Source organism: Trichomonas vaginalis, chromosome I (assembly GCF_026262505.1).
Source record: "Trichomonas vaginalis G3 chromosome I, whole genome shotgun sequence".
Classification (NCBI taxonomy): Eukaryota; Parabasalia; order Trichomonadida; family Trichomonadidae; genus Trichomonas; species Trichomonas vaginalis.
Window position 1 is genome coordinate 23032906 of NC_067203.1, and position 16846 is coordinate 23049751.

Below are 16846 nucleotides of genomic sequence, written 5' to 3' on the forward strand. Positions count from 1 at the left end.
AATTCATGAATGAAATATTATGGCAATTTCAAATAGAAAAAATAGGTGATGAGATAACGGATTAAATATTTATTTTTAAATCATAATAAATGATTAAACAACAGCAACCACAACAACTTAAGGCACAGACCATTACATACGCCATATATGCATATAATTCAAAGACGGCAGAACAAACGCAAAGGTTGAAATATGGAGATTTGGAGATAGTATTGAAAAATGACCATTTCGAATTCGTTTGCAAGGGTGGTGCAGTGATATCAAATATAAAAGAAATTTTATTTATGAATTCAAAAATTAAATATAACGGATGATATAACATCAATTCCACCAGAAGAACAAAGATATTACGCATTAAATGCATTTCCTAAAGTTTTGAAGATTGGAAGATTTAATTTAAATGAGGAATTCATAAAGGTTTCCTAAATGACATAATGAAGAAAGCAGATAAGGAATATGTCAACAGTGAGTTAATGAAGAAAGCGGATAAGGAATATGTGGTTAGTGAGTTAGAGGAGAAGGTAGATAAGGGACTTATGGCTAGTGAATTAATGAAGAAGGCAGATAAGGAATATGTTAATGAAAAAGATAATGAAATTATAGAAAGGGTTGAATGGTATCATGAATGGACATCAAAGATTTTAAAAACTAAAGCTGATACAGGATGGGTTTCAGGATGTTTAGACCTTAAAGCAGATAAAACTTATGTTAACAATGAGTTAGAGAAGAAAGCAGATAAGAACCATACACATACAAGTTTTACAACTGTTGCTATAGAAAGTATTGAAGGAACGGTTGAAGGAACTGGTGGGGATGCATTATATTGTAAACCTCCTAACTTTCCACAAGGTTTAACATCGGATGACAACATAACGACGATGAAAAACATTAGATGTAAAGATGTTTATGTCATGAAGGATGAACATAATATTAAATTCACTGCTCAAGATTTATATGACAAGAAAGCAGACAAAACAGAGCTTCAAACATTAAAGACAGAAATACTTCAAACATTATATCCTATAGGCTCTATTTATACGTCAATGAACTCTACCAGACCAGAAACAGTTCTGGGTTTTGGAACTTGGACTCAAATAGTCGACAGGTTTTTGTATTGTGCAAACTCTTCAAAGGAAACAGGTGGAAGTAAAACGATTTCAGGTGAAAATTTACCTGCACACAGTCACTACATAGATTTAAGTACATCTCAAGCAGGTTGGCATAAGCATAGATATTGGGATTGGTCAGCAATGATAAAAGGTAAAGGATATGATGTTAAAGACAACGTTAAGTTTGCTATAAATTGTTACTGGAGTAACACTGAGGGAGGAGGAAACCATACACATCGCGTTTCAGGATATACGCAAACAACGGGACAAAGTAAAGACTACATGCCACCTTACATGACTGTATTCGCATGGTATAGAGTTCAATGAATGTGCTTGACCCAAAGGTCTGGGCTTACCGAATGAACTAAATATATTTTATGTTTGTAATTAATTAGGTAATGAAGTAATGGATGAACTGCAGAAATATATTTTATCGTCAATGGTTTTGGGTTATTCAATAATTGTTTATTGAGTTTTGGATGAAAGAATACGGTCGAGCCAAAAGTGGCTCAACCTCAAAACGAGCATTTTATGAGCTTATTAATGGTGTTATGAATGAATTCAGTCCAAAAATAATTAATTTCATTAGTTTTAAAATTATTTTTATTTTTTATTTTGTATGTAAAGACAATAATGTCAGTCGAAGCAAAAACATTCACGAACAAATCTAATGGTGAAACATTCACAAAAGGCACTTATAACGGTATTGAAGTCTTACGTAGAGACAAGGATGGTTACATTAATGCAACAAATATGTGTCAGCAGTTTAGGAAAGACTTTAGAAAGTTGTTGGAAAATAAGTCCTGGGAAGAGTATTATAAGGCATTTTGTGAAGAATATAGCAACCGCCGGAATTCAGACGGTTGCTTTTTATACAAAATTCATGCCGGAATTCCTGATGAAATCAAACAGGTTAGAGGAACGTATGTAGACCCAAGACTTATAAACTATATAGCAATGTGGGCTTCTCCAAAATATTGCATAGCAGTTGGAAAAATTATGGACTCCATAGACAAGAAAGTTCATGAGAAATTAGATGAAGAAGAACTTGAAGATACAGTAGAGAATGCTAAACATTTGTTTGAAGAAGAAGTTGGAAAAATGTGTGAAAAACAATTAGAACATGAACGTGAGTTATGTTATGGTTATAGAGATTCTCCATACGAACTAGACCAATGGGAACAAGAAAATTTAAAGAGAGAATTTAGAGAATATGAACTCGCTAAGATAGCATTAGAAGCTGCAGAAAAGAAGTTAAAAGCTTGGGGTTGTTTTGTACAAAAATATTGTGAGTAAATGAACCATTTATTTTTATTGAATTCAGTAAAAATAATGTTTAGGGTAGAAGGTTAGATCTAACCTCTTTTTTCACCTGTTTTCTCACCCTCATGAATTTGTCATGACTTCTTCGTAAACTAAACGTAAATGTTTTGTGAAGAATATAGCAACCGCCGGAATTCAGACGGTTGCTTTTTATACAAAATTCATGCGGGAATTCCTGAGTTTTGGTTGAAAGAATACGGTGGAGCCAAAAGTGGCTCGACCTCAAAACAAGCATTTTATGAGCTTACAAAGGGTGTTATGAATGAATTCAAAGGTATTTGCATACATCCTGACCTCGTTCATTTTGTTGCTGAATTCAGTAAAAATATAATTTATGTTAACATGTTAGATCTAACACGTTTTCTAACCTGTTTTCTCACCTCATGAATTTTCATGATTTCATCGTAATGAGTGTAAATGATTTGTCATGATTTCATCGTAAATGTTTTGTCAAGACTTCTTCATCGTAATGAGTGTAAATGATTTGTCATGATTTCATCGTAAATGATTTGTCAAACATGAACGTAAATGTTTTGTCAAGACTTCTTCGTAAATGATTTGTCAAACATGAACGTAAATGTTTTGTCATGATTTCATCGTAAATGATTTGTCAAACATGAACGTAAATGTTTTGTCAAGACTTCTTCATCGTAATGAGCGTAAATCAGACAAAAATAATGTTTAGGGTAGATGGTTAGATCTCACCTGTTTTTTCACCTGTTTTTTCACCTCTTGAATTTTCATGAATTTTCCCGAAATAAAAAATAAAGTTAGTTTTATTTTATTTATTTTTTTATTTTGTATGTAAAGACAGACATGATTTCAACAATCGGCACAACAGCAATACAAACAACAGCACCAAACTCGTTAGTCATGAATCCTACGTCAATGTTAGTAGAAATGAAAAGCTTCATTCCTTCTTCATATACTTTCGAAACAAAAATCCAGAAGATAAAGCAAGAACTTTTAACAAGTAATTTAGACTGTAGTGCGAAAGATGAAACAAATGAAGAATATCTTTATGAAATGCAGGACATTATTGACCATTTACCCAAATTGCCTGAAATCCAACAACAAAAACTCACTATTCCTGAATTTGACGAAATTGAAGTGAAACCAACTGACTCAGTAGAAATAAAGAAGTTCATACGAAAGGTAAATTATGAATTCCTTGGTTTTCATTGCAACCATAAAGTTATGGACAAAGATTGCGACATGGTATATAAGAATGTTTCTGACATATATAAATCCGAAGAATTTAAGACATACGACAACTTTGTTTCGTTAGTTGCAGAATGTGTTTGGGAAATAAGAGATAAAGATAGAAGAGGTAAGGTATGGAATGAACAAATAAAACCAGCAACTTTTGAGTTAAAGAAAACCATTGACGCCTTAGTTGTTTTAGCAGGTAAGGTTTCAGAATATAACGCAAAAATGAACCCGCAATGTTCTAAATGTAAAGCAGCAATGAGGAAATATAACTACTCCGTCAAAGAGATAGAAAGAATGAGAAACGACTATGCAGACTTAAAGAAAGAAGCAGAGAAGCCAGCAGAAGATAAAATGAACATGTTAGAATTTCTGAACAAAAACTATCCAACAGCAGAAGATTTCCTTCTATCTGACGTCAAGAAGAAGTATAAAGAAACTTTCGGTATCGTTAAAACTTTTGACATACTGACAGAAGAAATAGAAGCTACGAAATTGTTTAGAATTTCAAATATACATCGTACAATTCATGTAAAACGCTTATAAAAAAACAGGTGAAAAAACAGGTGAAAAAACAGGTGAGATCTAACCATCTACCCTAAACATTATTTTTGAAGAACTGAAGGTGCTACCATGTTACCATGTGCTACCAGGTTAACTAACTTCTCTGAAAAAATGAGACAACATGACATTTTGACAACATCATGGGTTATTCAATAATTAATTATTTTTGAAGAACTGAAGGTGCTACCATGTTACCATGTGCTACCAGGTCATTTCACTTCTCTGAAAAAATGAGACAACATGACATTTTGACAACACAGCAGGGGAAGGCAGTTATGAATTATTTTTGAAGAACTGAAGGGGTCACCGGGTCACCAGGTCACCAGGTCATTTAACTTTTCTGAAAAAATGTGACAACATGACATTTTGACAACACAGCAGGGGAAGGCAGTTATGAATTATTTTTGAAGAACTGAAGGGGTCACCGGGTCACCAGGTCACCAGGTCATTTAACTTTTCTGAAAAAATGTGACAACATGACATTTAGACAACACAGCAGGGGAAGGCAGTTATGAATTATTTTTGAAGAACTGAAGGGGTCACCAGGTCACCAGGTCACCAGGTCATTTAACTTTTCTGAAAAAATGAGACAACATGACATTTAGACAACATCACAGAAAATTTGATGCAGTCCAAAAATAAAGTTAGTTTTAAAATTATTTTTATTTTTTTATTCCTATATAAATGACAGCAACAAACAACAACAGCAACTTTATCGTTTCTGATGAAAAAGTTATTGATTCATTAGTTGCGGAATTAGTTGTGGCAGAAACTAAAACCCTCAACGAAAGAATTGGTGAAAACATGATTGATTTACATAACTACCTCAAACATGATGGAGGAAGAGGAAGGAAAACTGGTACAGCTTTATTAGTAAATAAAATTTCAAATTTAACGATTATAGATGTTGATATCAATAAATCGTACAATGATGAACTTAAAGAAACAGTTAGAAAAGACATTTTATCAAAACTTTCGGATAAAGATGTTATCGTTAAAACCGCATCAGGAGGTCTTCACATTTATTGCAACACTAATTTCTTCTATGCAGTTTCGAACAGAATGATTAAATGTTATTCCTGCAATGATTATGATATCGACATAATGACTTCAATGGATGATTCAAAGCGTTCATTAGTAGTCATGGCTGATTCAAGAGTTCGCAAGAATGCAACAGAACCAATCAATACATACTCATTCATTCGTGGAAGTTATGATTCAACATTAACTAGAACAGTGAATGATATATTAAATGATTTGAATATTAAGGTAAGAGTTGAACAGAAGAGCGAAGAAATAAAGAGTATAATGAATGAAAACAAAGATGTAAACATTGACGATAAACTAGCTCAGAGCATAGTTGATGGCATCTGTGATTTTGAAGTACATAATGATGGTGGAAACATGAATTTAGAAAAAGAAATAACATTATTCACACTGTTTCAAGCTATTAATTCGTTACCTAATCATTTGATTAATGAAGCATACGATAACGTTTATAACTTCTGCAATTTAACTGAAAATGCAAAAAGTAATTTTGAAAAAGCACGTAGTAGATATGCACATTTAATGACTTCTCCATTTGTTTTGGTGAAGATTCTAAAACTTTATCAAAAGGAATATTATGATGAATATGTTTTACCTTTATTACGTAAGCCAAAAATAACATTTGATATCAAACTTGATGACTCGTTTTTGATAACAGATATTAGACGCAAGGCTGAAAATCATCAGTATAAAAACAGTTCTGAAGTAATTGAGGATTTATCACGTGTAATTCGTTTTGTAGATTGTGGAAACAAATACTTCATTCAGAAAGATTACAACATACACGACAAAATGAATCAAATATCATTTGTTCTTCAGTCAAACATGAAAGAGTCACTCAAAATGATTAAATTATTTAAAGAAGAAGGTAAAACCATAACAGCATGGGATGTACTACTAAATCAATTGTCTTCATTAACCGTTAAGGGTGTTTGCTTTAAATCTGATTCCCCAGATGTTTTCTCAACGTTTCAGGGTTATAAATACAACGTTCTCGAAAAACCAGATTACTCAAAAATTGAGATGTTTATGAATTTCATTAAAGAAGCCATTTGTGATAATAACGATGAAGTGTATAAATACCTTCTCGGCTGGATTGCATCAATGATTCAACATCCTGGAATCAAGAATGAAACAGCAATTATTTTGAAAGGACTTCAGGGAACAGGTAAAAACAGATTCACAGACATTATTTCTGAACTTCTCGCTGGTTATTCATGTAAAAACATTACCGAAATAGGTGAGCTAACGGGTAATTTCAACTCAGTAGTTGAAAATAAAATGTTTCTTGTACTTAATGAACTCAAGAATGTAGGTGAAGATAGACTCGCAAACTTCAACGCTTTGAAATCAATTATTACGGATAATGAGATTAGAATTAATGAAAAGAATCAACCCAGAAGAACTGCTCAGAACGTTGCAAACTTCATTTTCGTAACTAATAACGTTTACCCTGTCAAAATTGAAGTTGGAGACAGAAGATACGTAGTTTTAAGGGTTAATGGTAAATTCAAGGGTCAATTTGATTACTTCAAGAATTTAATGGATTCATGCACTAAGGAATTTTATGATAACCTTTTAACATATTTTATGCAATATGACATTTCATCATTTAATGTACGAATCATACCGATGACTGAAGCCAAACAAGATTTAATCGAGTTATCATCAAATCCTTTAGATGTATGGATAAATACACATTATGATGAATTGTGTGCAGGTATGATATGTAAAAATGCTCTATTCTGCAAACCATCAGACATGAAAGACAAGAATTTCCAAATGAGCATTAAGGATAAATGTGAAAGGAAACAAAGAAAAATAGATGGTAAACAGACATGGTATTATGTTTTGAAAGAAGAAATGAAAGGATTATATAAACAAATTGAACCAAACGATAATGAGGAATCATTTACTGACGATGAAATACCTGTGAATGAAGCTTTATAAAGTATGATTTGAATTTATTTTTGCATTAATCCCGCTGTGTTGTCAAAATGTCATGTTGTCACATTTTTTCAGAAAAGTTAAATGACCTGGTGACCTGGTGACCTGGTGACCCCTTCAGTTCTTCAAAAATAATTAATTATTGAATAACCCATGATGTTGTCAAAATGTCATGTTGTCTCATTTTTTCAGAAAAGTTAAATGACCTGGTGACCTGGTGACCTGGTGACCCCTTCAGTTCTTCAAAAATAATTCATAACTGCCTTCCCCTGCTGTGTTGTCTAAATGTCATGTTGTCTCATTTTTTCAGAGAAGTGAAATGACCTGGTGACCTGGTGACCTGGTGACCCCTTCAGTTCTTCAAAAATAATTAATTATTGAATAACCCATGATGTTGTCAAAATGTCATGTTGTCACAAACTTTAGAACGGCATAATTTAAATTTTTATTTTTATCATAAATGAATACCCCACAAGCTCAAAATTTACCACGAATCATAACAAGGGAGGAAATGATAAAAATGATGCAAGAACATGTTAAAAATAACAAACCACTAAAATTGAGAAAATGCGGTTATGCAGTAATGATGGAAAGAGAGATGTTGTCAAAGAGGAATAAAAATTAAATTTGGATTGAGTTTAAAAATTCATCTTTATTAAATTCATCTCTTCCAATCAATTTATTTATTCTATTAAATTCTTTTATTTTTGCTTCACTCAGTTTAATGATTGAACGATAAGTTTCTAATTTTTCGATTATTTCTTTATCGTTTTCAACCTCACTGCATTGTGGCTTCTTTTTGTAATAGCATATTTTTGATTTAATTCTGTTTAGTTTCTTTTTATATTCATCGTCTGGACTCTTGACTGCTTTGTTGTCACTCATTTCTTACGAAATAAAAAAAATTAAATATTATTTAAATATAACGGAGTAATAAAATAAATCGGAATTTCTATTAATTTCTTGTCAACTTCAACTAATGCATTGCCGTTAATATATCTAACAAATTCAGCTATTGTGTCAAATCTTCGTCTTCTTTTTGTCATTGATTTATCAGTTTTTCCATAATCGAGATGAATCAAAACTTTATCCCCTTGTTTAAAATTCATAAGCCCCGAATTAATTTGTTCACGTTTAACATCATTCAACCTTTCCATTTGCTTTCTAATATATTCCCATTCTTTTGAAATATCATTTTTCATTTCCACTGGTTTCATGTTTATAGTTCTATGCCATGTATTATTGTAATAATATACTAACTGTTGTATGATGGAGTCATGATTTCCATCCCAGTATATCTGACCGTTAACCCCTAACGCATCTCTAAGAGTTCTCATTACCGCATCAACTATTTTATTATGAAACGTATATGGAGAGGATGAAAAGAAAAAATTAATTTGTGGGAAATAATGAGTTATAGCTGCCTGAAATCCTTTATCACCATCACCCCTGATATTATCTACTCTTTCATGATCTAGTAAGTATTGTATAGCTCTTCTTGTTTCCTGTTCTGTTTTCCCTTTCACTGGAATGCAATATAAATATCTAGTGTTAATGTTAATGGCAAATAAATAAGTAACGTTTCCTTTTGAATATTCTAAATGATCTATTTCGTATGAATATGGATATGGAGCAAATGAAGGGCGACTAAATTTTTCCTTTAACGGTTGAATTTTCGGGTCAATTGGTTTATTTAATATCTTGAAACCCTTTTTAAAATCTTTTTGTTTCTTTAATGTTTGAAATGGATATAATAAAGTGAATGATGAAGGATTAACTGAAGGAGGAGGAGGTACTGTCGTTGGAGGTTTTGGTGTTGCAAGTGGTTTAATTTTATCTGCTTTGATTTTGGATTTCATTCCTTCCTTCATTAATTCTGGATGTATTCTATTCATTTGTTTTAAATATGCTGTATATAAAGGTTTGATATACTTTCCCGCTTCGAGTTTATGTTGAAGGATGAATTCCAAAAGTTGATCTTCATTTAAAAGTCGGGCTGAATATGGTTTAACTAATGAATCATAAATTAAAGCTTGTGCATCATTTATGGTCTGAAGTACCTGGGTGTTTTGTTCCTTTGGCTTTGGTTTTTGTGGCTCAGGATTATATAATTTATATAATTCATCAATATCTTCTTCTGTTAATACTTTATTTTTGAAATCTTTCAACTGTTTAAGTTGTGATTTAGTTTTTCCCTTTGAATATTCATTATTTTTAATTTTGTCTTTAATTTCAGAAATTATTTTATTATGATATTTCAAAATTTCATTTTTATAATATGGATAATAATATTCCATATCATCACCCGTTATATTGTTATCATATTTTTGGAGATATGCTTTTAAATCATAATAATTAAGAAAATTTTGATTAAGTACTAAATCAACAATTAAAATTTTTAAATCTGTGTTATCCATTTATATAAAAATAAAATCAATGTTTTAAGGGTACCCACCTCTTTGATCAAGAATCAAAACCATCATTAACGGTTCCTTTTGTCTCTTCTGTGGTATTTTATTAAATAAATGGCATACAACATCCATTTTCACAACATACAGCCTTAGTGTGTGCTCCTGTTAATGCAGTCTTACCAATTGTTAAGCGAGTCATTGACCCATTTTTAAGTTGTAAATTAATATTCTGACCATCAAATATCAATTTATCATTTATTATATCCAAATAATTTTTGGGTGTTAATTGTTTATTTTGTCGTAAACTAACACCTTTCATTTTTTGTGCAATCTTTTTAAAATCACTTCCATCAATTGAACCATTGAATGATGTATAACACTTAGGACATAAAGCAACCATGTGATCGCCTTGTTTCTCAATTGCTAAACCCAATAACTTCTTCTCATGTGCTTTTTCTTCAGCTTTATTCTTTAATTTAGGTTTAAATTTCTCATCAAAACAGAAGAAATCAAAAGGTGCGAATTTGAAAATGTTTTTATCATAAAATTGTTTATCGGTTACAATCGCTTGAAATGCTTGAGTGTTAGGAAGATTTGGGTCGCCAGCGATTGCCCAATAAGATGAATCAGTATCACCTTCAATGAAATGAAAACGATTAACATCCATGCATTTATACATAAAATCATAAATGAAAACCAAATACCAGTATTTAGCATTATCTAAAGTGAAGAATGCCTCTTGTAAACATGTATCACATCTATAAAATCTATCTTTGAGCATCAGTTGATATGTATCTTCACCTATTTCTCTTATGTTTTTAAACTTATTTGACATACATGCAACGCGTGCCTTCTGTGCATTCATTATTTTAGTCTTTGCGTAATTTTGTGTATTCATTGCATCGTAACCATATGATCCATTAAGTGAAATCTTGCAAAATAAACTTTTTCCTTTATTTCCTTCTAATTCAGCCTTTTGTCTTTCGTTCATAAATTTGTTCGCAAATTCATTAAAACAAGTGTTTTTCGTAAATGTTAAAATTGATTGAATGTCATCAATGATAAAATGAAATCTGTCTATTAGATACCAAAGATAATAAGAAGAAAATGGTTGATATTGGTTGTGTGTTGATGCTAACTGAGTTAATTTTCTCTGTTTCTGGTCAACTGGTAATTGTTTGATTTCATGTAATTATACATAAAACTGCCAATTGTTTTTTCATCTGTGATAATATCTAAGTTTCTTATTATCGGTAAAAATTTATGTAATCATTAATGTATTTTTCATCAATGACCCTTTACTTCAGCCACGAATAAAGTATTTTTCTTCTTAATTATTCCCAGTGCTTTTGCTTTCTTTGTTGCTGTATCACAAATGATAACACCATTCAATCTTCCCGGCATATACATTTTATGGTCAGTATATTGAATGAAATCATGAGGATTAGATGAAAATGATGAAGGATATAATGAATTAAAGTCAACACCAACGAAATGAGTCATAATGTTGGTGGTGTCCTCATTTGATACAGTTTTAGTTTCTGGACTATATGAAAGTTTATTAATGTGCGTGATTCCTTTAAGATTTACTCTATGTTGAACATTTGATAGACCACCAGTAATTCCATTACGGAGAATGTGATAAGCTTCAACTGAATCTAAAGTCATTGGTAAATTATTTTTTAATGCATAATTTCTTAAATTGATTCTTAAACGTTGAACATTTCATCTTTATTTGATTTTACGACATTGCAATAACAACACATTAACTGACAATTTTCTTTGGTATGTGGTTTTTCATTATCTATTCTATCCAATGTTGGTTTATTTGCATATGTAAACGCTTTACCACACATTTTGCATTTAGATGAAAGGATTAAATCGTGATAGTATTGATAGTCATCCATTGAAACATTGTTTTTAGTATCCCTTTCTGCTTTTTCATCTTGTTTCTTATATGATTCAATTTTATATTTCCAATACTTTTTCGTTAATTCAAAACTTGATTCCACATTTTCTTCTTCTGGATATGTTTCGTTAGGATTGAAGTTCTTATATGCTAACGCGTAACGAATCATTGATGCATTCGATGATAAAGAAAGATTATGAAGCATGTCAATTTTATAAACAAATGTTTCTTCAATAATTTTATCAATTGGGTCAATCATAATTTCAACGTCTTTATTGCAATAATGAAATAAAATTATTCTAATCTATTCTTAAAGTTTTTAGCATCATTGAGATATATTTGATAATCTGAATCGGATATTGTTTCTTGTGTTAATGCTGAATAAAATGAATCTTGAGTGAATGGTTCCTTTTTATATAATTCATCTTCGTAATTCTCCCATGTGATGAATTGATAAGGGAAAAAGGATTTAACACGTGATTTTATTGTTTCCGAAATTTGACGTGAATTGGTCTAATGTTCCACCCGCTATATAATTTCTGATGTCAATAAATCTTAATTCATATGGACAGTTTGTTTTCTTTACAATGATTTGCTTAAATTGTGAAGAAGAACCCAGCATTGATTTTATCTTCCATTTTGCAGTATTTAAATCACGAAGAATTAAATTTAAATCAAACTTTCCTGAATTAAAACCAATGATATTCACTTTATTAAATTCTTCATCTAAAAGCTCTTTCATTGCTTCCTTTTGTTTCTCATTTAATGTATTCATTAATTCTTCATATTGTTCAATATTTGATTTAGCAACTAATGAACAGGTTGAAAATAAAAACTCAATCCAATCAGAAATAAAAGAATCACTCGAAGTTAAGCAAAAATTCCTCGTATATGTTTTATCGTTTAATTTAACCGTTGATGATACCATGAATGGTTTTAAGTAAGCATTCAAAGTTGCACACTCAGAAAGTTGTAATTCTTCTTTAGTCTCTAATGTTTCGAAGTCAAAAGTAATATAATATCTTGTCGGTTTATAATATTTCTGCAAATTGTGAGCTAATAACCACTGATATATCTTCTGTTTCGTAATATGTGGTGCATATGGTTGCTGTGTCTTTTGCAACTGAACGTCTTGAATTAATCTTCCATTATTTTCTTTACATTTCTCACAATGTTTTAAAAATCTTCTTTGGTTTTTCCTTTCTGGATCATCACGGATAGAATAAACTTCTTCTTTGCAAAAGGGGCAAACTTTATATCCTGTGAGTGCTTCAACGTCTGTTATTCTGTCAGCGTGAAGTTTTCCACATGGACTCTGTGTTAATAAAATATTTACTGTTTCAAATTCTGGATCTATCATTATTGATTCCACTAATGGAAAGTCTACCTTATTTATGTCCACGTCTTCTGGTTGAGGATCACAATAATAGAAATCAATATTAACATTTAACATTCTCGCTAATCTCTCACTTTCTGATGAAATGTCAAACCCTTCATATGCATCTATTGCTTCATTTAAATAGCTTCTACGAGTTTTAGGATTAGCACCATCAGGAATGTTATAGAAGCGTTTAAATAACCTTCTACCTTCTGCTTAATTTGATTATCATTCATTTTAGCTGTTCCTTTTTGTTCATTTATGTAAGAATAAAAAATTAAAATAAATAAAAATAAAGTTTATTTTTTAAAGCCATAAAATGAATTAAGAACACATAAATTTTTATCATCTGCGACGTGACGAATACATTTTAATTTACTCAAGAATGCGTACCCTGATACATTAAATCTAATTCCTGTCTTATTTAATTTCACAACTTTGAAAAGGAATGTATGAATAGCTATAAAATGATGAGATTGATGTTTTATGGGTTGCTTCCATTTTTTCTGAAATAAATGAATAAATATAATGTTTATAAGTTTTCATATCTTTTATGTTCTTAATAACGAATGGTATAGACCTTTCCACTTCGTCTTCCTTCGGTGCTGTTCTTTCATATGAAACATTATTGGTATCTTCAATAATGAAACCACAATCACATAAAATTTTATAGGTTCCAATTGTTTCTTTTGATATTTTATCTAACAAATCAAAAACTTTATCAACACCTGTACATTTATTTAAATAATAATTTGTGTAAATATCATGGTCTTCTTTCTTAATCGTATTTGTTGCATATGTTACATTTTTCAGTGCTTTTTTGAATTTTCAGAATCAAGAGGAGGTGAAAGTAATATACATGGATAATCTCCATCGTCAATAAATTGTAACTTATGTTTATGAATAAATTTTGTGCCTTCTTCTGAAAGTGTTTCGTCAATATCACCATCTAATAAATTTTAGTAGATTCCAAAAAGTAATTTTTATATCTTTCCTCATGTGATTTTTGAACTTCTGATTCTGAAGCTGGGATATTCATTAAACCCTCTACTTCATTCTCAGCATTTCTCAATTCCTTAATTTTTTCATCTATTTCATTTCTTAATTGTTCCAATTTCTCAATCTCATCGTTATAATATTCATCTTGTTTAATTTTTTCTTCAAAATATTCAGGGGTGTTTCAAGGCTCTCTGAGCCCAGGTCCTCTGGACCATAAAGAGGAATATTCTCCTGTTTTTCAACTTTTTTGGGATATAAATATCTCATTATAGCCTTTTTAGTAATTGGTCCGTTATATTTAAATTCATTCAACAATCTGGAAAACTCTTTCACATTCTGCATATATGTTGGATAAGAACCGTCTCCAAAATTTTCTAAAATATTTTCTAATTCTGAATTAGTGAACTTTAAAGATTTCAATGAATTAGTTGTTATACTCATTTATCATTAAATAAAAAATAAAAAAAATAAATTTAACTTAGTTTTAATTTTACGTAAGAAGTCAATTTTTTAAATCTTGATTTATTCAAAAACGTAAGAATAAAAACCGTAAGAATCATACATTTTTTTTACTTCATATGTTAAAAATAATGATACAAAATCGTTCAATATTGTATGAATTCTTACGATTCTGAAAATTTTTAAATCTTGATTTATTCAAAAACGTAAGAATAAAAACTGTAAGAATCTTACATTTTTTACTTCATATGTTAAAAATAATGATACAAAATCGTTCAATATTGTATGAATTCTTACGTTTACAAAAAAAGTCACAAAGCCCGTCAACATATACTACTAAGACATCTTAGAAAAAAAAATTGTAATTTGACTATTTCAATATCATAAACACATTTCTATTGTTATAAAAGTCTTAAGTGCTTGTGATCAGACAAATCTGTTTTTCAATAAGACATCTTAGAAAAAAAATTGTAATTTGACTATTTCAATATCATAAACACATTTCTATTGTTATAAAAGTCTTAAGTGCTTGTGATCAGACAAATCTGTTTTTCAATAAGACATCTTAGAAAAAAAAATTGTAATTTGACTATTTCAATATCATAAACACATTTCTATTGTTATAAAAGTCTTAAGTGCTTGTGATCAGACAAATCTGTTTTTCAATAAGACATCTTAGAAAAAAAATTGTAATTTGACTATTTCAATATCATAAACACATTTCTATTGTTATAAAAGTCTTAAGTGCTTGTGATCAGACAAATCTGTTTTTCAATAAGACATCTTAGAAAAAAAATTGTAATTTGACTATTTCAATATCATAAACACATTTCTATTGTTATAAAAGTCTTAAGTGCTTGTGATCAGACAAATCTGTTTTTCAATAAGACATCTTAGAAAAAAAAATTGTAATTTGACTATTTCAATATCATAAACACATTTCTATTGTTATAAAAGTCTTAAGTGCTTGTGATCAGACAAATCTGTTTTTCAATAAGACATTCTGATTCAAAACTTTAAATTATATCTCTACCTTATATCAATATCTCTTTTACATATAATATTAAAGCAAACAATGCCTTCCCTACTTAATTTTACTATTTTATTTTCAATTAATTTCATATTCTTTTATCTTTCACCTTTCTCAATATTTCTAAACGCAACTTCACAGTACATTACATTTAACCACCACTTTCTTTTTATCATAAATTTATTTTTTTAATCTTTATCTTTTTTATTTCTTTATTATTTTCTTCTTCATCTAATATCTTATTTCATCTTTCACCATCTTTTTAATATTACCTATTGTTAACTCTTTATAATAATCTCATTCTGCAATTTTCATAAATACATTTTCATATAAAATCTTCTCAATTCATTTCAAACACATTCAAAAATAAAATTGTGAAATATTAATATACTATATAAAACCAATATTTTATAATTCATTATTTTTTTGAATACTTCTCAATTTTTTCTTATTCAATTTTTACTAAATAATTTCTCATTTTCTTTTTATTCTTATTCATTCTACATGCTGTTACTAGTTTACATATCATTAGCCGAAAAAATAATCATATAACAATCTTACCACATGTTAAATTTTTGATACATATGATTATTTTGAAATTTAAGAAATCGTTTTCAAACATTCTAATAATGTCATAATGCAATCAGACAAATCCCAATTATTATAAACACTATAACATCGATTTTGACTTTAATTTTGAAATCGATAAAATATCTAGAAGATAAAAACTCATATATTTTGAGTGTAAACCTATTCAATTGTATTTTACTAAAGGATATAGATTCATTCACGAACTTAAATAAGTGTTCACTACATTAAATTCTCATTATTTAAAATCTGATTATTTGGCTTGTTCTTTAAAATCACGTTTAAAGCCTACCATAGTGTGACAGGTACATTGCTAGAGACTATACTACAAGTTGGGCTATTTTAATTATAAATTAAAATAATAATTTGCATTCGCATTACACATCCTAAGTCCAAATCAAACTTGACCGATATGTAATGATAGCTAATAATATATACTTCAATGCTATATAAATGAATACCCTTAGAAACAAATATAAAGAAAGATATGAATTTTTTAAATTTTCATTTCACCTAAAATCATTCCGATCCGTAAAGTATTGAAATCTATCCCGATTAATCGGGATAAAATTGAATGAGTTGATCCCAATTTCCCGATCAATCCTGATGCCAAAAGATAAGTCTCTTCATCATCTTCAAAGTCTTTAGCGAAAGAATCATCTGAAATTTGAGTATTAAATAGAGCGGTAGTAATTGTGACTGAAGTAGTTCCCGATAAGAGAGTATCGATTTGTTCTTGGTTAAATTCAAATGTGGATTCTGAATCTTCTGATTCTTTTTGCTTGATGACAATCAATATGATAAGAGAAAGTATAAGAATAACTTCAACGATTGCGACAGCAATCAATATGATAATCAATAACGAAAGACTAG

General features: G+C 29.8%; 6 protein-coding genes and 2 pseudogenes across 8 annotated transcripts, besides 3 other annotated features; 5 read left to right on the forward strand and 3 right to left on the reverse strand.

The window, feature by feature from the left end:
* Positions 1–14412: part of a mobile genetic element that runs on past the window's edge.
* TVAGG3_1035020 lies at positions 193–1436 on the forward strand (annotated as a pseudogene). The gene has a single exon. A coding segment is annotated over exon 1 (1244 nt).
* Positions 1863–2405, forward strand: TVAGG3_1035030 (uncharacterized protein; the record flags this gene model as incomplete). The annotated part of the gene is made up of 1 exon (XM_001297377.1): positions 1863–2405. The coding sequence occupies one exon, from the start codon at positions 1863–1865 to the stop codon at positions 2403–2405; it is 543 nt and encodes a 180-aa protein (XP_001297378.1).
* Positions 3249–4187, forward strand: TVAGG3_1035040 (organellar and viral DNA polymerase type B; the record flags this gene model as incomplete). The annotated part of the gene is made up of 1 exon (XM_001297376.1): positions 3249–4187. The coding sequence occupies one exon, from the start codon at positions 3249–3251 to the stop codon at positions 4185–4187; it is 939 nt and encodes a 312-aa protein (XP_001297377.1).
* Positions 4890–6085, forward strand: TVAGG3_1035050 (Prim-pol domain family; the record flags this gene model as incomplete). Its single annotated transcript, XM_051255314.1, has 1 exon — positions 4890–6085. A coding segment is annotated over one exon (1196 nt), but the record flags the coding sequence as incomplete, so codon positions are not given.
* On the forward strand, positions 6159–7202 carry TVAGG3_1035060 (uncharacterized protein; the record flags this gene model as incomplete). Its single annotated transcript, XM_051255315.1, has 1 exon — positions 6159–7202. The coding sequence occupies one exon, from the start codon at positions 6159–6161 to the stop codon at positions 7200–7202; it is 1044 nt and encodes a 347-aa protein (XP_051080889.1).
* On the reverse strand, positions 8172–9616 carry TVAGG3_1035070 (integrase core domain containing protein family; the record flags this gene model as incomplete). The annotated part of the gene is made up of 1 exon (XM_051255316.1): positions 8172–9616. A coding segment is annotated over one exon (1445 nt), but the record flags the coding sequence as incomplete, so codon positions are not given.
* TVAGG3_1035080 (DNA/RNA polymerases family) lies at positions 9717–10601 on the reverse strand (the record flags this gene model as incomplete). The annotated part of the gene is made up of 1 exon (XM_051255317.1): positions 9717–10601. One exon carries the CDS (start codon positions 10599–10601, stop codon positions 9717–9719), a length of 885 nt encoding a protein of 294 aa, XP_051080891.1.
* On the reverse strand, positions 13707–14337 carry TVAGG3_1035090 (annotated as a pseudogene). The gene has a single exon. A coding segment is annotated over exon 1 (631 nt).
* Positions 14413–14692: 280 nt separating the features above from the next.
* Positions 14693–15357: a mobile genetic element.
* A 1161-nt stretch (positions 15358–16518) lies between these two features.
* Positions 16519–16584: a mobile genetic element.
* Positions 16585–16846: the final 262 nt, after the last annotated feature.